At 43.5% G+C, this 22,724-nt stretch overlaps 1 protein-coding gene across 1 annotated transcript in view; it reads left to right on the top strand.

Moving 5' to 3' along the window:
- The window catches only part of Alk (ALK receptor tyrosine kinase), a 698,959-nt gene that overhangs the window by 364,742 nt on the left and 311,493 nt on the right, over positions 1-22,724 (top strand). The window contains exon 4 of the mRNA XM_034514490.2: positions 12,450-12,651. Coding sequence (XP_034370381.1) covers positions 12,450-12,651 — 202 coding nt within the window. The remainder of the gene's footprint in view (positions 1-12,449; positions 12,652-22,724) is intronic.

A 22,724-nucleotide genomic window follows, 5' to 3' on the forward strand; every position in this document is an offset into this window, starting at 1 on the left:
CAAGTTATATGACAAGGGTAAACTTTACATGGAAAGACTGGTTAAATAAAGCATGGGTTATTCTAGTGGTTCTCAACCTGTGGGTCATGACCCCATATCAGACATCCTACATATCAGATATTTACATTACAGTTCATAACAGTAGCAAAATTACAGTTATGGAGTAGGGAAAAATAATTTTATGGTTGGGTGGTTACCACAACATGAGGAACTGTATTAAATGGTCATATCATTAGTAAGGTTAAGATCCTCTGTTCTAGAACTTTCTAGCCACCATACAAAGAAGATACACCTTTTTGCATGCACATTTCCTCTTCTGAATAATGAAGAGGATGGTGGATGATCTCTGGGCCCCATTTAATGATCCAAGAAGGCACATAGATGACACTGAACTTCATCTAATTATCCAACAAGACACATAGGTGGCACAGGACACACAGCTGCTTTTTGCCCTCTCACTGGGTCTCCATGGTTTTCTTTGCTCATGGCCCTTGTTCCTCCTCCAGCAGCAGAGTCTCTGAGAGCCAAACTATCTGGAATCAAGAAACTCTAGGGCTTACTGGTCATGATGATCAGTGTCATCAACAGATTCTAGATTCACCTAGGAGACGAGCCTCTGGACATGTCTGTCTGTGGGTGAGTGTCTAGATTCTGTTGTTAGAATAGGAAGGCACAGCTAAATGTGAGCGGCTAATATTCCAGGCTGAAGAAAAAAGAGAAAGGAACCTGAGACAGGCACTCATCACTCTGCTTCCTGAGTACACATGCAGTGTGAAGAGCTATACAAGCCCCTGCTGCCGGGACTCCACTGCTACAATGGAGGGACTCCACTGCTACAATGGAGTGGAGTCTCAGACTGTGAGCCAGGAGAAACCCTTTCTTCTTAATTGTTTTTGTCAATTATGCTGTCATGGAAACTAGAGAAACAACTGATGCCTTAATGTAGATCTGGGATCTTGCGAGACTCCTCCAAGGAAAGAGAAACAATTGTTTTTAAAAATAAAAAAGAAATAGAAAGAAAGAAAGGAAGAAAGGAAGGAAGGAAGGAAGGAAGGAAGGAAGGAAGGAAGGAAGGAAGGAAGGAAGGAAGGAAGGAAGTCTACAGAGATGGGTCAGAGGTTAAAAGGGAGTACTGCTCTTTCAGAGGATCCGAGTTCAGTTCCCAGCATCCATCAGACAGCTCACACCTAAATGTAACTTCAGCACTTCAGCACTTATAGATCTGACACCTCCTTCTGGCCTCTGCAAGCAACTACATCCACATGGGGAGAGAGAGAGAGAGAGAGAGAGAGAGAGAGAGAGAGAGAGAGAGAGAGAGAGAGAGAGAGAGAGAGAGAGACAGAGAGAGAGAGAGAGAGAGAGAGAGAGAGAGAGAGAGAGAGAGAGAAGAGGAGAGAGAGACTCACAATTTAAAAAATAAAATCTTTTAAAATTTATACTAGAAATAATCAATAAAATGCACAGAAAATGTAATGAAGTCGGCTACCTCATTGCTAACAAGTAATGAAAGATTCTTCTACTCTTGACAATCTAGGAACTTAAATAAAGCACAAATTGAACAACCTGATTCTGGGACTGAGAATATAGTTGAAGAGAGAAAGCTCTGCTTTTCTTGCCAAAGTGGAGAGCCACTCTGTCCCCGGCTCCACCCCTTCTGTGCATCCAGCAGCAGATGCCCTTATCCCTCCTTCCTCCTGCTTTTTCATTGAATTAAATCAATTGTTTCATTTTCATCCAGTCCCTCTTTCTCCCTCTCCTCAGGTCGAGTGCTGTTCTATCTTCCTTGAAGATTTCCAAAATGAGCTCTCAGGGAGAAAAACGTTTCTCAGCACTTTAGCTTCTGTTTCCTTCTATTTATTTGCTTTGTTTTTATTATCTTTTCTTGCTGACTTCCCAAGACACATATTCAGTATGCAGAAGTTATTGGCCTTTCTCCTTTTTCCTAAGTGAAAACCTATGGATTAAAACAAATACAGCCATCTGCATCTGTTAAACAATAGTTTATTTTTTTAATAGGGTCAGAGATCTTAAGGGAGATATATAAAAACACACTCATATACATGCAGACATACATCTATAGAAACACAGGGAAATATAAGTATGTACATTTATCTGTCTTTATATATGCCCACCTATTCCAAAATACACGTATCATTGTGCACACAATCATAAGTATATCTTATCATTTCCAGAGAAACTTTGCCTCAATTAACTTGGACCTTAGAGGTTGTTTTGCATTTCTCGTTTATTAAAGTTTATTAACTGTGCAAGTGCACCAATACTTCTGGGCTACCACTTGACTCATTGTGTTATGAATAATAATATCAGCAAGAAAACTCAGCACTCTTTACCTTCCTTAACACCCCCCCTTAAATTAATGCACTTGGTTTTTTTCTGTTTGATTTCAGAAGCTAATATCAGTTTGCTTCGAGGTACCTTTATTCTTAGTGAAGGCTGAGAATAGCAATCCATTTAAGTTCTAGAGGAGAAGGACACAGAGGTAATTCCAAATATTTCACATGGAAACTGAGTAAGCAAGGCCAAGTGCACTGGAGCAGGATCCTAATACTGCCTCGCTGCCTTCTGCGGCACCTAGCTATGGCTAGGCAATGTGCTGAGCTGTCTTCCTATGTAAGGAGATGAGTGAACTAAATGTTTTCTAGAAACCTCTAGATCTTTGATGCTTTGTGTATTTGCCACACTTTGGAAAACACGCCAGTGAAGATGACCTTACCTACTCTCCTAAATTTCAAAATTCTCTTCTATATCTTAACACATGAGTCAGGGCTACAATGGGTAGGAGAATTTGGATTTGGAAAATAAACAATAAGGAAATTCTTCCAGGGACACTATTACTTTGGCCACTTTATAGAGTCACATGAACAGACTCCCAAATGCTATCTAGCAGTGTGAGGCCATCCTAAACTCCAAAAATGATTTCAAAATTAGGCCCCACCTGCCTTTGTAACCTCAGGGAAAGACAAATGAGAGGTTGAGATTGGTTGCTGGGACTGATCCTCAGTGTTGTGAGAGTGCAGAGGAAGAGGATGGTGGGATGCACGGGCACCAAAGCACAGGGCCTGGCTGAAAACATCCTCATAGACTCTCATCATGGACAGCCTGATTCTGGGTATTTGTGGCATTGTTTGGTTAGCAATTTGAAAACCTTGTTCTGAATTCCAGATGCACCACTACTATGCATGGGTCCTTGGGCAAGTCTTGAACTTCTGTGCTTTAGAGATTTTCCTCACTACAACAAGCAATTAACCTATTGACCACCATACTTAGTTTAAATGACATTCGCAAAGTCAGATCTAGGATCAAATTAAGAGTTTCTTCAAATAATGACCAGTACAAAGTTGGCCTTCCATAGGCAAGCTTCTACCATACGGAGCTTGGGTCTACTATAAGATGCTCTGGAACTTAGACAAATGTGGAAGGCATAAGAGATGAGATATTAAAATATAGATGATCCAGAAGTAGAGAGAAATGTAGACATGGATGCCAATAAATTATTCACCTCTGCCTTGCCTTCTTGGATGTTGGGATTGTTTCTTCTTACTCTGAACATGATTTTGGAAAGAAACTAGACTCAAGAAGAGTTTCCATAGCACCCCTCATGCTACATGCCACATTCCCCCAAATGAGTTCTAGCTACAGTGTAAGGAGCTTGGGCAGTGCTCCATTTTTTATTCCACTACTGAAGAGTCATAGCATTTACTGATATCTTGGAATTCTGAAAAGTCCTTTAGTGGAAGAGCTTGTTACTTTTGTTGAGTCCAAGAACCCTGTGGCTCATTGGGTTTCAGAGCTTTCTCATAATGCCTATTAAGACCCCGTAGGGCAACCAGGTGGTAGTGGACCACATCTTCAGTCCCAGCGTGTGGTAAGCAGAGGAAAGTGGAGCTCTGTGAGTTCAAGGCAATGCCTGGTCTGGAGAGAAAGTTCCATGATAGCCAGGACTACAATGCTTCAAAAAGCCAAAAAAACAAACAAAAAAACAAAAAAACAAAAAAACAAAACAAAAAAAAAACCCAAACCAAAACAAAAACTAATACCCACAGAACACCACATAACAGCATTGGCATCATGATCACTGAATGAATTATAGCTTACAACAACCAATTAATAGCATGTTGCACTATGAACAATTAGCTAGTGATCCAGGATGATGTTTGATTGATTATGATAGAAGTCCATCTACCCATGAATTTGTTTACTCATGTTTTCACTCAAAGGCTATGATTAAGAGGCCTCTTGTTCAACAAGGCAGATTGAGCACACATTTGTTTCTTTCTTTCTTGAGGTCTTCCTAACAGTATCTGGTAAGAATTCATTAAAGGATCAAATCCTGAATCACAACCGTAACAGGAGAGGAGGCCCAAGTATCTCCTCATGCACAAATAGAAACTGTGGATGGAGGAGAAGCAGGGCCCAGAGTACTTAACGGGAGTCATCCCACACACCTGCTGAGATCAGGAGGAGGAAGGGAGGGCCCTGAAAGGGGTCAAGGGTGACAGGATGAATGAAAAAGTCTGTGTGTCCACTCCATGCTACTTCATGCTCCACTTCCATGTCAATCACATTTTCCAGGGAAAGGGGTAGTAGGATGTTAACTACTCATGGAGTTAGTGGAAAATGGAGTTCTCTCTAAAGAATCCAGGTAGACCAAAACAGTGGATGCCCAGAGTGGCATGTCCTTTATGGTGGCACCGGGAAGAGAGACACCTGCAAAATGGTCTGTCCCTGGGACTCACCATCGGGGAACTTGTAACACGAGGGGCAAGTTCACCTATAAGCATGCCTTCCTAGTCTTGGTCTGAGTATGAGGAGCTGATCAAGGACCACCCATATAGCAGTATCACAGCAGGTTGAAAAAAAGGGGGCTCACACAGGAAAGAAACACAAGGCAGATAACACAATTAACTTGAAAGATAATCTCTTCAGAAGGACCCAAGACTAAAGACTACAGGGTAATTAAAAGAAAATCAGAGAAACAACAAAATATTTGCCTGAAATGAAGGAGATGCACCTTTGTGGTTTTCTTTTTAGAAAGTCTAGCTAATGCCACCAGTAAGGTCTTATGAAGGTTCTTATGAAGGTGTGCATGTAGACATATTGAACTGAAACCTCAGAACGTTAGGTTAGGAATGTACAAAGAAATTACAAATAAAATAAATATCAGTCTTACATTTAGTCTCATGGACTCTAGAAAATTCTAAAGCCAGGCCTTCCAGTCTCAAAGGCATGTTTTCTAATATGGGAACCAGAGCCAAAAAACCTGAGAGTCAGCCAAGTCTGAACTTGAAATTAAAAAAAAAAAGTCAAATACTCAAAACTCCTCAAGGAAGCCTCTCTTTAAAGAAGTTCCTTGGAGATAGGGGAGGGTATGTAAATATAATACACATCTGTGAACTTTTAAAAATTAATTTAATTTTTTAAAAATGCGTGACTGTCAGAATCTGGGTGAGAAGACATTTCAGAACTATTGCTGTACCTGAGGCTCAGGATGCAGAATTTATGGAAGGAGTCAGAATCTGCAGGAAGAAAATCAGGGGTGTGGGTAACATGGGAAAGGAGAAGGAGATAGAAAAGAAATGAAAGAGAAAAAGCAATTAAATTGTTAAGTTCCTGGGGCCCTGGAACTTAACAAAGAAGTCATGATTCCATTTGTGACACAATTTTGACAAGTGACTGTGTGTGTGTGTGTGTGTGTGTGTGTGTGTGTGTGTGTGTGTGTAAGAGATAGAGAGACAGAGACAGAAAGGGAGGAAGAGAATTCAGTTGATACCACTGATGCTTGAAGCAGTTTCCTTGTCATATGTTATCTGATAAACTCATAGAGATCAGAAATATAAATCTCATTCACTGCAGTAAATACATACATACATACATAATAAATAAATAAGTATCAATATTAAAGTCCTGTTTATTGATTTTTTTATGTTTGGCATCAACCTGTAAACAGAACAGAAAACCCTTGCTCATTCTTATACAACCTTAGCAAGGTGAAGAAGAAATATAGCTGACTCGGGATGGCAGTGGATGAGTCAGGAAGACAAGAGCAAGGTGACTAATAACCCAGCTGGCAGTAACTGTCTGAAGCTTGCAGAACAAGCAAAAGAACCTCTTGTAAAGTTCAAATGGTAAGCAATTACAAACAAATAGAAGATGTTTTAAAAATCAAGACAAGGGCTAGGAGTGTGGCTCAATGGTAGGTTGCTCTTCTAACATGCTCAAAGCCATAGGCACGGCCCAAGACCCAGTACAGCCCAAGACCTAAAATAAAATAAAAATCAAGAGGATTTAAAAACTGATAGTAGCATAGTGCTGTATTTACAGAGTAACGAATCTCTCACCCTTATCAGAGAAGCTTCTATTTGCAGTGGATGGTCTCACACAGGCCACTGGCCAGGGCTTGCAGAATAAGAGACTGAAGCATGTACATCCATAAAGGAGACATGGGTTTACATGTACACTTCCCAAGGTGAAGGGATCCTTAAAGAAGAGGAGGTAAGAAGACTATAAGAGTTAGAGGCTGTGGATGACCACGAGGAAACAGTGTCCTCCAGACATAGCAGGGAAGCTGCCCATCAGAACCCAGTGGTGATCATGACGGCACACACAAGCCCTATGCAAGCTCAAGCCAGGCCGAATTCCATCATGGAAACAGGAGGTAGGCGCCAAGTCCCACCCCTAGCTAAGGACATGTTAACAACTGATAGCTTCTGGGAGAGGAAGATTCCATTTTCTTTAAGAGTGTTGGGGCCTGGCAAGTGGACCGAGTCCTGGTGGAAGGCCACAACATTGAAGAATATATGTGCAGCCCAAATTGCACTTGATACAAAAGATAAAAAAACAAACAAACAAAAAAAAACAAAACAACAACAAAAAAAAACAAATCAAGCCAAACCAAACAAACACAAACCAGAGGAAAGAAGACACAGGACATGAGAAGATACAAGACATGAGAAGACACAGGACACGAGGAGACACAGGACATGAGAAGACACAGGACACGAGGAGACACAGGACATGAGAAGACACAAGACATGAATGGAATGATTGTGCAAGGGACGTTGAATGTGAAAGTAGCTAAGAGGATATGAATACAATAAAAAAGATGATGAAATCCTCAAAGAACTAATAAAATAAAAGATAAAACAATTAAAACAGGTGTTCTCTTATAAGATCATTAATGTGAAAAGAAACTACAGGCGTGCCCATAAATAGCACTATGATCATATTTTGAACAATGTGGGCATCCACTTAAATAAATTAGAAATCCTCACAAATATTCCTTCCAGGGTGTGGGACTTGGCTGGAGAAGCCGAATTTGGAGACCATTACCTACAAATTACTATTATAAATTGCCCTTCCTTATTTTATTCTTGTATATATTGCTTTGATATCCTAGGAACATTGATTGAGTGCCTATTGTGGTACTGTATTAAGTACCAGAGAGACTGAGGTAAGGCCAGCCTCAGGGTAGAAGCATGAGACACAGGATGCTAGGCCAGGCGCCCTTCTTAGAAGAGAGAACAGCAGGGCAAGATTCACAATTTGCTTTCAGCAGAGTGTTCATGGTGTATTTGACCAATTGATTGAAACTGTTGGTGTAGAACCCCCAGAGAGATGAATTAGGGGAAGAAGTGTTTAGGACTTAGGGGCTTAGAGACTTGACTCGGCTCCTTTAGGTTACTAATATTCTAGTCAGGCAGACAGAATTACTGAGTTCCAAGCTGAAGGGATCCTTGGAGACAGGACTCAACCTTTTATTGTACAAACAAAGAAAGCCTAGCCCTGACAGAAATAGGGCTGAAACTCAGTCCATCCAATTGATTCCAGTTCAGTGCTAGATCAAAAACCCTCTTGGGCTGGAGAGATGGCTTGGTGGCTCAGAGCTCTGGCTGCTCTTAGGTTCAGAATCCAGGTTCAGTTCTCAGTACCTACATGGTGACTCATAACTACCTGAAACTCCAGTCCCAAGGGATCTGATGCCCTCTCTGGCCTCTATGAGCAGGAGGAAAACTTTGCAGAGAAATAACATGCAGACAAAACATCCATTCACATAAAATAAATAATATTTCAATTAACAAACAAATAACAATACTTCCCACACCATGGTCCAATCAGTGCACCAGCATTTTTTCCATGTCTACTGTGGATCAGGTACCATCCTGGTCACTTGTTCTGCCATTTGATTTTATACTCAAGGCCATCATATTTAAGATAGAATATATCCATATTGAACATGGCCAAACTAAAGACTTAGAGACTTTAAATCATTTTTCAAAGGCCTATAACTAGACAGAAGTAGAGCCTGAATCCGCAACAGTTTGTCTGACCTCTAACATTGTGATCTTAAAACTTTTTGGTTCCTGACCTTAGATTTATGTTCTGCTGGTTTAGAGAAGAGCAATACCTTTCTATACTAGTGATGAGGAAAAATAATAATAACTATCAATACCACCCACACTAAATGAAACATGAGGCGGCCACTGTGTGGCCAAGCCCTTTCATCTACTTCTCTGGTTCCCTGTGGCACCCCAGGGGAAGGCCTGTGTATATATATGCCTATCCTTCCTAATTAGAAGGGACCTCGGGAGTCTTCTCTTAGCCCCAAGCTATTCTGAGCAAAACAAACAAGAAAGACAGAGAGAGAGAGAGAGAGAGAGAGAGAGAGAGAGAGAGAGAGAGAGAGAGATCTTTACTGACTTTGAAAGATTTATATAGACAACATCCCAAGGAGCTTATGAAATGTATTTTTCCCTTTTGGGCGGAGGAAGCAGCCGATGCAAAGGTAGAGTCCAGCTACAATTGATTCCATTGAGGTTGAAAAGACTTTAAGCTGGGTCTCTGATTGATAGTCCAGTTGCAGAAAAATAAAATTCATATAAACATCATCTCTCATATTAGAACCAGAAAAAGAACTGGTCCTCCAGAGAGCTTTGAGGAGGCCCAGTATGAGGTACTACCTTACAGATCGTGGGGGTGGACTCCCCATGTGCTCCCACACCCAGAAAGAAAAGCAGCAATGAGGAAAGCCTTCTGATCCAACACTCCAGCAATTTCTGCTGGATCCTTCATGTTCCTTTGGGTCCACATATGTATCATCTTCCAGGAAAAAAAGGACACTGCCTTCACTTCACCAACACTTTGCTTTGCAGCTCAGCTGTCTACCAACTGAGGCCAGCACAGAGCCATTGCTCCTTTATCTGGAAATTAACACATAAGACATTGGACAGTCTTCCCTCTAACTGCCAACAGTATCCCCAAGAGTCCTGAGTGAGACTGCAATGGAGACTCTCTAGGAGCCCCAGACAGTCTGGATAAAGACACTGGAACCTAACACAGGAAACCTCAGACCTAGATGCCAGCACCCAACCTGTACCTTGCATTACCATAGCAACACATTAAATGTCATGAATTTAGTCACATCCTTGTGCTAAAGTGGACTAGTGGAGGAAGAGGATACTGGTTGACACTGGTTGATACTGGTTGATACTGGTTTCCTCTTCTGCACAATCAGATGAGACTTCTGGAAGTACTGCTTTGACTGTGTGACACTCCCACTCAAACTGTTTGGCTCTCGATTAGCCACACAGAACAGCAGAAATCTTCACACAGGGATAAACGCTCTGCCTCCCAGTAGCCACTTTCCACAGCCACCTTTTTCTTCTCTCCGTGTTTGCCACACTCCAGCCAAATATTTTTTTTTTTTTTTTTACGAATATCTTTTAATTTACACATGCTGGTTCTACCAGTGTTTTTTTTTTTCCTCCCCCTTTAAGACACAGGACCACAGGGCAGGAGAGGTGGCTTGGCAGTTGAGAGCACTGGCTGCTTTTGCAAAGGTTCAGGGTTTAGTTCTGAGCATCTATTGGGGCAGGTCACAACTATTTCTAACTCCAGCTCCAAGGGCCCTGGCACCTTCTGGTTGTGATGGGCACTGCACTCGCCTTCACAAAACTGTGCGCTCTCTCTCCCTCCCTCTCTTCCATTCTCCCTCCCACCCTTTTTCCTCTCCCCTCTCACACACACAATTTAAAAATAAAATACATTTTTTTTAAAAAAAAGATTTAAGGTCAAGAGCTTTTCTTAACTTTTTTAAATGATTGGTTCATTTTATGTGTGTGGTGTGTTGCCTCTGTGTGTGTGTGTGTGTGTGTGTGTGTGTGTGTGTGTGTGTGTGTGTATCCAGTGCATGCCTAGTACCATCAGAAGTCAAAAGAGGGTGTCAGATTCCCTGGAACTAGACTGACTAACAGTTGTGAGCAGCCGTATGGGTGCTGGAAATAGAACCTGGGTCCTCTGGAAACACAGCAAATGTTCTTAACTGCTGAGCCATCTTTGCAGTCCCTAAGGCCAAGATCATTTTCTTTATGGATCTTCCTACATGGACCTCCAGCCTCCTCCCCGGTTTCCCAAAGTGTTTTACTCATTGTGGTATGTGGGCTACAAGTTGGTAACCCAGAGACCCGGATGCTGCCCTGCTCCTGCCAGTGTGCCCTAGGGAGAGCCAGTGCTTAGATGGTTATTCAAAATGATCAGCCAGTTTGAGGAAGCAGGAGGCAGGACAAAACAAGTAAGGATCATGCCCCATGCCCATTGTCTCCTCCACCCTCTAAGCGCTCTCCTGGGTACCTGACCTATATAACACAGACAAAGCTTTCCTGACCACATTTTAGGATAAGGACCCCTTAAATGCTAAGGAAGGTGTCAGGGAGAGCATTGCTTAGGATTCTGGAGACCTGGCACCTTGTCCTGACTGTCAACACCTTTGGGGGTATCACATCAGTGCCCCATCTGGATTGAGAGTCTACTTCTCTTGAGAAGCAAAAGGTTGTACCATGTGGCATGGACAGTACTGACTCTGGAGCTCCAATCTCTTTTCCTTTGCCCTATGCCCATAATAAGAATGTTCTCCTCCACTGTAAATTGATGTTTAGATATAGATTATGTAGTAAGATTTATAGAGCATTTTTCCAAATACCTGTAGGCCATGCTGAAATGTTTCAACAGATATAGCATGCAGATTCTAGCACTAACGTCAGGTCCTTGATCTGGCTAAGAGGCAATCTCACACTCATTTCATCCTTATTTTAACCTTAGATTACTTTTACCTACTTTTAACATGTTGCAAGTTTCCCAAAGAGCAACACTGTCCGCCTCAGAAGTGGCTAGTTCCTAGTACGGATTCTGTTCTTTCTTCTTCACTGTTCTTCACCACAGACCACTAATTCATTTGCCGGGTTGGTAAATTGAACTGTGCAGAAGAAAACCTTGAAAGTACCAGGAATGGTTTAAGAAGGTTGAGCCCTTGTTATCTTGTTCCCACAAGGGAAATCAGGGCTGTGAGACTGTCTCTGCTGCAAAGGGGGCAGCATCTACTAGTGGAAAGGCTCAATGCAAAAGTGCTACAAGCAAAATTAATGCGTTGCAGAAAGTGCCTGGAACAGTAAAACCCTGCCATGATTTTTATGCAGACAGTAATCCCAGGAACTGCTGTTTCTTGTAGGTCATCTGGCCTGTGCCACTAGAATTCAGCTCATCTCAGAAGGAAACTCTGCCACAAGTGTGGAACCAGTGGGGGATTTCTAGGGCTTTCTTTGTGGAAACAAGTTGCACATTCACATGCCTCCATCCAAAATGGAGCTGAGGAGATTATTGAGTTCAGTGAAACCTTCCTACCCTGTTCTGTAAATGGAAAACTAAGAAAGCTATTGTTTTGCCTAAAATCACTTAGCTAGTAAACAAGGGAGAAGTTCTTTGAAATAGATGCTTTTATTCCTGTTTCATAGACTATAAACAAACAAACAAACAAACAAACAAAACTTCCTCATGACTGAAAGACATAGAACCAATCAAGTCCGGGACACTAAGGTTATGTCTTAGTGTTCTATTGCTGAGAAGAGACACCATAAACATGGCAACTCTTATAAAGGAAAACTTTTCATTGAAGCTTGCTTACAGTTTCAAAGTTTGGCAACACTCATGCAGACATGGTGCTGGGAAAGTAGCTAAGAGTTCTATATTCAGATCCACAAGCAGCAGGAAGGGAGAGAGAGAGAGTCACTGGGCCTGGCTTAGGCTTTTGAAAACCTCAAAGCTCACCTCCTACTAATCCTTTCAAACAATTCCACTCCCTGGGGACCAAGCATTTAATTTTATGAGCCTCTGGAGGCCATTCTCATTCAAACTACTCCAGGTTAGAACTTTGTCCCCAGAGATTATTGAGGCCATGTCCCTGGTCACCATCCACCTCCTCCAGGATGGAGTACCTTCAAAGAAAGGTTAGGAGGGGAAGAATGGGGCTGGGTGTGTGAATATAAAGCAAGAGACACCAGGCATCTCCAATGCTGTCAGTCTTTATGCCTTTGCACAGAACCATTGCTTGTCCTCCTGCTTGGATATATCCTCAATTCAGTTTCCTTTTCTCTTTCCAGGTTCCTTCCTCCTCCTGAACACCTCTGCAGATTCCAAGCACACCATTCTGAGCCCATGGATGAGGAGCAATAGTGACCACTGCACACTGGCTGTCTCCGTGCACAGACATCTACAGCCTTCTGGGAGATATGTTGCCCAGCTACTGCCCCACAATGAAGCTGGAAGAGAGATTCTTTTGGTGCCTACCCCAGGGAAACATGGGTAAGTCTTTCCTGAGGTCCAAATTGATTTTTAGAAGGTGATTTGGCTTTGGAATGCACATTTCCAGACTCTGACATCTACTTAAGACTCACAATTGTCCTTTAATGGGTAGGTCCAGATTGAACCATTACTGCTAATATCCCCCAGGTAGTGCCTCAGGCCTTGATCTGTGGGTTCCCCAGGCTGCCCTGGCTAGTAGTCCTTCCAAAGGCCAGAGGACCAGCTGTCAGACTGGGCACTTAATGTGTAGATGTTAAAGATATTCATGCCCCAAGGTCCAGATGGAGCCAAGGAGCAAACAGCTAAAGAGAATGTTAAACAGCTGCCATGAAATCAATTTAATATGCCAGAAAATAGGTTTTATCAGCAGAACGTGGGCGAGGAAGGAAAAAGAAAAAAATAATGCAACCACCCAAGCAGATCCTATGAGACCATGAGGCCTGAAAATGGGATTAGTCAGGGATATAGCCCACTGTTAACCCATCAGAGATTAGAAGAGAGCTTTATTCTAGAACTTTCTAGATGTGTGCAACAGTTGTCACCCTTTCTGGAAATGTAACTTGCTTGCTTGGCGATCCCTCAGGCTTCTACAAGGAATGGCATGGGAAAGCAACTTGAACTAGGCAGCTCTCTGTCTGCCTTTTTGTCTCCATTCCTTTCATAGTTTTATAAATTATATATCAATATATAGCAATGTATATCAAGGGCTCAGCTCTGAGTGGCCACATATTTGACAACTTTTCAGCCAACAAGAGCAATGGTCCTTCTTTGTAATGGCTAGAAGAGAAAGATTCTAATTTTGGAATTAAGTTCAGATTGTTTCCCTCCCAAGAAAACAGCTTTTGAGGAGAGTCCCTTGTGACTGATGCCTGTCACCCATCCTCTGTCCCTGTGGTGTGCATACATGGAATTTTGGCTATTGCTTTTCCAAAGAGGCTGTAAGGTTTCTTCAGTGCTTTCTCATCCCATGCTAAGGATCCGTCTGTATTAGTTGTATCTAGAAAGACCATACACCAAGACAACCCCAAGAGGAATGAAATCGTTTATTTTTATTTCTTAGTTTCCTTTTATTTATTCCTTTACTGGACACGACAAGAATGTTGCAAACCTGAAGTCGTAGGAGTTCAGTGATCATATGCACATGATCATGCCAGTTAAATCCCTGACACGGGTAGGAGAAGGCTCCTGAGTTTCAACCCCTGGGTGAGGGAGGAGTCATTGGCAGTTGGTTATTAGGGGAAGAAGAATCACTTCTTTTTGAATCACTTCTCTTTGGGGGTATGTTCATTTGAGGGGGGTCCCTATGTTGCAGTAGATGGCCCCATCACACCCATATAGGCAGTACCATTTGGATTGGGAGGGGGGAGAGAGCAAGAGAGCTAGAGAGCAAAAGAGTGGGAGAGAGAGCGAGAGCGAGAGCGAGAGCGAGAGCGAGAGCGAGAGAGAGAGAGAGAGAGAGAGAGAGAGAGAGAGCTCTGGGAAGGATATGTGTATAAGTAGGAGTCTATGAGGACTCGAGGGGAGGGTATGCAGGATAGATATAATCATGACATGTGGTATTCACTTAGTAATGACATCTAATACCAGTAAGGATGCTAATCCTGTAGCTAGACTCACACCCATCTTTTTGCTTCTAAAGTGCCTCTTTGGTTCTCTTGCTCTGTTCTAGTCACTAGAAATAAGGAGTGTCAGGTACCTTGGCTGCCCATTGTTTTAAAAAAAAAACCTGTTCTCAAGCACCAGGGCTTTTTCTTCATCCTGATGTTCTTTTCCAGTAGAAAGCCCGAGGGGTAAGGCCTCCCATCCATTGACAGAGCAGAAGCAATGGTGGCCTCAGAACATGCCAGCCCCGTGAGTTGGTTAATTTGACTTACCATTTCCAGTGTTCCCTACTCAGGAAGCCTGGCAGATACCAAAGAGCACATGTTAGAGGTGCTGGGCCTTCAAACAATGAACACCTAGGGTTCTGTGAGTTGAGGCAGAGAATCACTGAAGTCATAGATGACTGGAGTTAGAGATCACACTGTGAGAGAAGCCTACAATAGCCATGAGTTGAGGGGACACCAACACCTCCCACATGGCAGTGCCAGTGTTCTTGGGGCTCCTCTGTGGTGACTATCAAAAACCTTATTTGCTTCAGTAGCTTCCCGTGTTCATCACAAGTAAATTCCTATTTTACACATGAGAAGATGTACAAACATCAAAACAATAGAAAGTGGCGCTATCTGAAGCAGATACCACACCCATCCCTTAGTTTGCAGTCTTTCCAATAAAGCTAAAACCCACTGAAAAGTGAGACTGTTCAAGTGAAGAGTAGGGGTGAGGAGGACTGAGAAAGAGAACCTAGGTGACAGAACCTTGCCAAAGACACATGATTTCCATTCTCTCAAGACAAACAAACCTGGAACCATGTGATGTAATATCTTCAGGGGCAGCCTTCCCTTCACTGATATGAGAGCAGGGAGACCATCACCCCACTGTGTAGATAGACCATGAATTTCCTTAAGGCTGCTTGTAGCCATCAAGCTCAAGATCCACCCCACTATCTCATGTGACCTCTTTCTAATCACCAGAGGGGTTGAGCTGCCCTCTGCAGGGTGTGATCTGAGACAGGAAAGGGGAATGAGGATTATGCTGAGACAAATGTGGTGATGTGGATCCCCATGTCTAGAGAGACTTTGTCCTAAGCTGAAGAATCTCACATAGAAAGATGTTAGCCCCATCCCTGGCAGAGCCATTGAAGACTTCAGTGGTGTACAGGAATGATTCCAACTTTAAATTAAAGATGCCTTAGGCCAGCTTCTTACTTCCAACTAGATCAATATGGTGGGGGTGTGAGGTGTCAGCACAAGGGACAATCAATAGCCCATTCTACTGCATCGAGGAGGTTTGTTCTCCTGGGCATCTTGGCAAACTATTTGACACAAGACCCTTGTCCAGCAAATCAGAGAGCTCTGCGTGTTTGTAAGTTAGATCAGAGTCTCCTGGCTTCACATCACTGATATTTGGGCTAGAATTCTCTTTGTTAGGTAAGACTGTCCTGTGCATTTTCTACCAATAGCCCTGGCCTCTACTAAACTAGCTGTCATGAGGACATTAGCAACCCTCCCCAATGTGTCAATCAAAACCATCCCCAGATATTTTTCTAAGTGTTCTCTCTCAGTAAAACATTCATGTTGAGAAACAGTCAGTTCTAGGGAACATTGATATCTGTACATCTGTCCAGTTCTAGGGAGCATCATAGAGCTGAGAGAAACTATGAGATTTGTCTGATTCAAACTTCTCAACTTATAGATGTAGTAACCATGGCCAGGAAATGAGTAAACCTACTTTGTGTTATATCACAAGACTTATTTTCTCAAGTAGAGTGTCTGGAGTCCTGCATTCATGAGTGAGTCAGTCATTGTGGTTGGTCATGGGTTACAATGACATATTAAGCTTAGTTTGTATCACTGAGTAATAACAGAGCTGTGGATAAAATCTATTTAGCACTTCCTGGGTGTGTGGACCAGTCACTGCTGTCCCCCTGACATGTGTTTCCTACTTAATACTCATAAAAACGCAATGAAATGCATTATTGCTGTCATCTCCCATATTGCAAATGAAGACATTCAGTGAAGTCAATTAACCTGTCTGAAGTCAAAGGCTGAGCAGTTTGGTGGTGTTCTGAACCCAGCAGCCAGACTCCAGAGCATTTTCATCCATTGCTGTACGATCTTAATCAGGTCACGGTAGTTCAGCAGGAAAATCATAGTTCGGGTGCCGTGCTGAATGAGAAGGCCTGAATTTAAAATCCTATCTTGCTATTCGCTGATCAGCTTTGATAAGATCAGAGAGCTCTGGGTATTTGGAAGTTAGATCAGGGTTACAAAGAATATATACAAGATTAACCCACTGCGGACAATGTTCCAACTTCAGGCAAATCCCATGTCTTCTTAAGCCTTCATTTCTTCATCTGAACATTGGGAACAATGCTATTGTCCCTGTCCACATGCTGCTGTGGGTCCTTATCGAGGATGGGACATTGTGCATACTGGGTATCATGCGAGTGTAGAGGGCTATGTTTTATGCCCTAATATGATCGGTTCTAACAGAGATTAATCTAGTCTCAGCTTATGGGGTCCTGCCAGGAGTAACCAGTGGCTCATATCACTGAAAGGTCACTCCCTCAGTAACAGCACTCAGAGCAGCAAGGAGGATATGTGACAACTTGCCAGTGCTGTCTCTGATGATTACAAGTGGGGCTGACTCCTTCTCATAAGAGGAGATGGCAGTTTGGAGACCAGTCATTAGAAAGTGATATTCAATGTTTGGGGCCACAATGGAGGGAGTAGAAAGAACCAAGTGAGCTGGGAGAGCTGGACTCAGAGGAGCAGAATGACAAGCCACCGTCCCCCTAGTCCCCACAGGATCCCTTGCGCCCTGTTTCCCCAGTGGCAGCTCAGGAAACAGCAGCCTGCCTAGAAGCACTGGGAGGCAGAGGAAAGGGCAGTGGGGGGGGGGGGATCATAGCTGCTGCTCACTTCCTAGTCCCCTGGAAAGCAGTAGAGCATGTCAGGGCATGAGCAGCAGAGTCTGCCAAGACTGCCTGGCTTTGGAAGGGGTCTCCTGGGTGACAGAGAGACAAGGGCCCAGTCTGCTTACTACCCAACAAGACAACCAGGGCTGCCCAAACAGCCCAGGTCTGGCTGGCTATCAATAGGTAGAATGTATCAATAAAGCTAGAAATGAGTGGTCACTAAGTTCTCCTGGTTGGAAAGAATGTGATAACACCTATTTGATATGGTGAGTTGTGAGACAGCATGAGAAAAAATGGGTTACACTATGCCCAACTGTAAGAGATATGAAATGATGCTAGCTCCTTTTCTGCGTAAGAGTTTGTTTCCCAAAAGTGGAATGTGTGCCTTTCCTGTGGGAAGTGACATGAACTTGACACATGACCATGGCTTGCAAGGAACATCCAGCCCATTAATGAAGACAAGCCAGATGGCAACAGCTATGTCATAGAGATGGTAAGATGCGAAGCCAGATTCTGCTTCTGCCCAGTGAGCTGCCTGCCATTCCACGATGCCCTGGTGATGTGTTTTAACAAGATAGATCCCGAGGCAATCAGCTGTGTGTGGCTTGTGGCCTCCTGACTTCTGGAACACAGGCTTAAGGGTTTGTGGTGTGTGAGGCTGTAGGAGAGAATTTCCTGGGCTCTTTCCTGGATATCCCTCAAGTCTTCCTGACTCTCTGAGCACACAGATTTTTCCTGCAGCCATGACTCTCTGGGGATTTTATTGTGTGTGACCAGAACTCCACAGTGTGTGAAGAGAACAATTGGTCCCTGAGGGCATAAGAGTTGCCAATCACTTGAATTGCCAATACTTGGAAGACATAAATCTAAAAGATGTGTTGACATGGAGGTTTGAGTCCAGCAAATCTGGCAGGGGCATCTCAGTGCCAACGTGACTGTTGTAGAAAATGCGAGAGTGCTGAGATAGCCCTCTATACAAAAACCTCACTTTTCTACAGACATTAACCCTAAGCCTGGAAGACACTGAGGCCCAGAGTCTCCCTTGAGTTTCTGTGTTGGGAAGCTGAAGCCTAGTAGCATGATACGCTATTAGAGAGCAAACTGCACACTTGAGGCAGAGCGAGGACTCACCACCATACATGTACATAAGAGCTCTTCCATGTTCTTTCCTGTCATCTCCTGGCCGAATAGCTGTGATAGGAAATGCCCAAATCCACTTCCCTCGAATGAAAATCTGTAGATACCTGCCCAAGTAAAGATGGTCCCCAAGTCCAAGCTGGGGGCCACTCTCCCTTAAGCAAATCTGTTCTGATCCAAGATGTCACCTTTAAACTGTAGTAGTGAAGATGCATCAGGGTAATGTAACACGAAAGGAATAGCCAACAGTCATTGAGAGGCATGGTCTCAGTCCTTCTGTGGTTTGCAGTATGAATAACCACAGCCCTTTCCAGCTTTGGTGTCTCACTTCCTCTGGAGGACATCACAGGATGCTCTGCTACTGCCCAAGAACCATTCTGTACCAGCAACCTCTTCTCCAGATGCTGCCTGGCTGTTGGGCAACAATCAGTTGTTCTCTCCATCTCTCTGCCATTGGTCCCTCCTGGCTATCCACGGGGGCAATTCTTACATCCTTCCTACAGGGACCTTCCCTCTCCGGCACACAGCACACAGAACCTTGGCTTTTCTTGGAGATTGATAGAACAGCATGGTCTCTTGGGGCTGAGTGAGAGAGAGATGGCCCCAGGGAAGCACTCAAGTGAAAAGTGCACTTGCTTTGGAAGAGAGTTGGTGACTTTTCCAGAGTTGTACTAGGTTTAACTTCAGGCTTCCCAGGCCGCTGTGCCAAGTGTGGCCAACACAGGGCCGTTAGAGCCCTTAGCAGTCAACATCCTGCCTAAGATCTCCTCCAATCCTGCCTGCATGATAAACGGGATCGGGAATAAAAAAAGGTGATCATTTATTGCAATTGATGCCCTCGAGTGGCAGTGTCACAATGATTTAATTTCAGGCCCAGCTTTTTCTTACTTTCAAAGTCATTCACGGTGTCAGCTTCCCTCTCTTTCCCCTTGGTCTGAATAACACACTAATAAATATACAATAAGGGCTTTAATGTCTGGGTGATTTACACTAAAAAGAGAGAGCCATTCAAAGGCTTTAAAGATAATTTTTTAAAAGCCTTAAAACTCACACCCTGGCTTGTCAGAAGCATATTTCCTGGATACTCTACCTTAGTAACAATCATGAGATCAGAGTTCTCTGACACAGGTGCTCATGGGACACAGAGCCTAAGTATTCTTGGGGCTTACTGTCCACCCACTATGGAGAGCTTGAATGAATCTCAGTTTCTTAATAAGATGACAATAATTACTCTACCCTGTGGCTCATTGTGAAGCTCAAACAGGACAATGTGTTGAGTCTATTGGTTCTAAACTGTCCTATGACTGCTGCAGCTGTCTGTCCTTCTAAGGGGTCCAGGGATGCTCTTTCTCCAGGCTCACCATGGTTATTGAACCTAAACATGATTGGATCTAAGATATGAACTGATTTTCCTCATCCTTAGCGTGACTGACTGGGCTATTTGTGGGGGGAGCAACAGGCCAACTCATGGTGCCTGGGTTTGTCATATTTCTCACCATTTTGGGTAATAATATAGAGGTAACTTGTAAAATGTTGAGATTCTCTGTAGTATCTGGTCTGTGCTCCAACATGATCGATCTAAAACTTTGATGGCAGAAGTCAGAGCCACACCTTTTCAAAAACTGAAGTCCTATCTCAGTGACTCATCTGATTTATGCATCTTTGAATGGGGCATGAGCATGTGTATTTTTAGAAAACTCATTGGGGACTCTGCATCAAAAATTAAGAATCACGGCTATCATCTCAGCTTAATTGCTTGATCACATAAGCTGCTAGATTTACAGAACCACTTGACTAAGCATTACGGAGGAAAGAGAAATCTGGGAAGTGCATGGTGGACTAGTGTGAAGTGGATAGTCATTGTTGTGCTACTCCGAGGTAGACAGACTAGAGATAACACTCCCCAACTGCAACCCAAGCTTCACTGTGCCTTCCTCAAGCTGGGGCAGCTGGAATGCACTTGAGTCGTGTATGAGACTTGTCTTTACTATACTCAGAAATACTTCCAGAAGGATTTTCAAAGGCAAAGGACTCTTCCGTGGATTTATCCAGCCATCTATACAACCATCATGATGAGTGCATCTATACCAAACATCTGTCCATCTACCATGTACCCGTGTGTGTGTGTGTGTGTGTGTGTGTGTGTGTGTGTGTGTGTTTGTGTGTTTGTGTTTGTGTGTGTGTGTGTGTGTTATTTCTCCATCCTCTCCATATATCCATCTAGATACTTATCCATTGGTATATACATCCTTTTCATACATCAGAATGCCATGTGTTGACACTGGGTCGCAGCTGCACAGCTCTGTTCTGTTCTTAGGAGGCAGATACACACCAGGTAATGGCTACAGTGAGAATCTTCTGCACTGTGCCTGTTGAGTTTGCCAGGTGCATCAGCATCCGCTAACCCATTTCATCTTCACTATGATTTTTGCCCTGCACATTATTCTCATTTTATAGATGAGTAAGCTGAACCTAGAGAGTCTCTGTGATTTGTCTGTAGTCCGGGACACAGGGGAATACAGTTTGCTGGGTCCATTTTCTTTTGTCTTACCGTCTCCCTAGAGGGCCTTTCAGTTAAGTCCTGGCCCCATGCCTAGCTTTGAGGAAAGAGAGCGCTGTTCTCATCCATCAGGAAAAGCTCTTCTCACAGAAACTCATCTCATTCTGAGCCACAGTCTAGAGAGTGAAGACCCCGACTTGTAGATCTTTTACTCCCCCAAGCAATTAATATAGTGGGTAGCACATAGTAGGCATTCAGTGATAGCTGTGTAGATCAACTTAAAGATGGCTCCACAATGCAGCAGTTTTAAAACCTGTGCTTTGGACTTTAAGTTAATGTTAAGGCCCAGTTGGAGATCACAGAAGAATGCTCAGTCAATGGGAAGATGACAAGTCATGTCTCCCCGCCCTCCACCTACACTTTAGGATAGATATTCCTCCCTGGGACTCAGGAGGCAGCTGTCAAAGTGTTCCTCAACTGTGAAGGTTGCCACTAAGTACAAAGGACAATTCCTTTCCTGGCAGATAGAACTTTTACTCAGGATCGCTTTCATTGGCAGGCGTCAATGTGTGTGTGTGTGTGTGTGTGTGTGTGTGTGTGTGTATATGGGAAGACCATCCACTTCTGCCAGCTTTGACCTTCGCGGTTTGACAGCTGAAGGCTTGTAGTGGGGTCTTTTGAGCTTGCTGCTTTTGTTTTTCTACTCTGCCCTGGATGTTTGATGGATTGAACACCAGAAGGATGAGGGAGTTGTGAATACCTGTAACTCCTCGCTTGTCAGAATGGCATCTTGGCAAATCCCATAATGATAAATTGACATTGTATACAAAGAGAAGTCAGAATGGATGGACAGAATCACATCTTACCTCAGAAGTATTTATTGAAGCTCAGCAGTTCCCAGCAGGGACAAAGATATTAGAATAAATCGAGGCATTTAGGTGATAGCCCATTGGGAGCAAGAGATTTGCTCATTCATTCATATATTCTGACAACAAGGGTTTATGAGTTTTCCTCAGCCACTGGCGTCACCAGGATACTGGTGGCTCTTGCAGTTTCTAGGGTCTCACAGTGCGATTTGGAGTTGTTCAGCAGCAGGTATTACAGTGCTGTGGGGAAAAAGCTACGATGACCGTTGCATAGGTGCTATGGGAGCACTGGTGGTCACCAGGCAAGATACCCAAAGAGCTTGCTCTAGAGGGGAGGGGGCTGGTTAGGTGATAAAGACAGGAAGGTATCTAGCACACAGAATAAGGCTGTGCAAGGGGCCAGGCAACCTGAAGAGGTCGATGATGAGCTGTGGCTGTGACATCCTTTGTGTCTGTCATTTAGAAACCTTCCATCCACTCCCTGTTCAGTCTCTCTGAGCTCTTATTCCTTCATGGGATTGTGTGGCAACAAACTCATTAGCTGTCCACTAAGGCTACTTTAAGGAGCAAAGTATACTGGCTGGACCCATTATCAGCCAGCCTGTGCTCAAAGCAAATGCCCTGGGGTCAAACCAAAAGGAAAGAATCACTCGGTCCCCATGCTGTTCTCACAGCTTCTGTCTTCATTTTCAGAGAGGACTCTCAAGTGCCTATGGATGATGCACAATACAAGAATATCTTCCCATAATGCAAATAGATCTCAGAACAGAGACCACCTTTGTTGTCTTCCTTAAAGTTAACTCAGATTCCCATTGTCCCTCCCTTCCCCCTTTGGCAGGAATAGGGAAACTGAGTCATTTTCCATAGCTTGATTACCCTGACCCTATTTCCACCAGAGGATCACATGCATTCTTCAGTACCCAGTGCAATATCTTCTTTCTGAAAAGGTCTTTTAGCATTTCCCAAATGGTGTTGAATACATTGAGATCCTCACACCCAGTTACTAACCTGCCCTCAGTGTTCTCTTCTGATGGCTTCTAAATTCTCAGAC

Source organism: Arvicanthis niloticus, chromosome 11 (genome assembly GCF_011762505.2).
Source record: "Arvicanthis niloticus isolate mArvNil1 chromosome 11, mArvNil1.pat.X, whole genome shotgun sequence".
Classification (NCBI taxonomy): Eukaryota; Metazoa; Chordata; class Mammalia; order Rodentia; family Muridae; genus Arvicanthis; species Arvicanthis niloticus.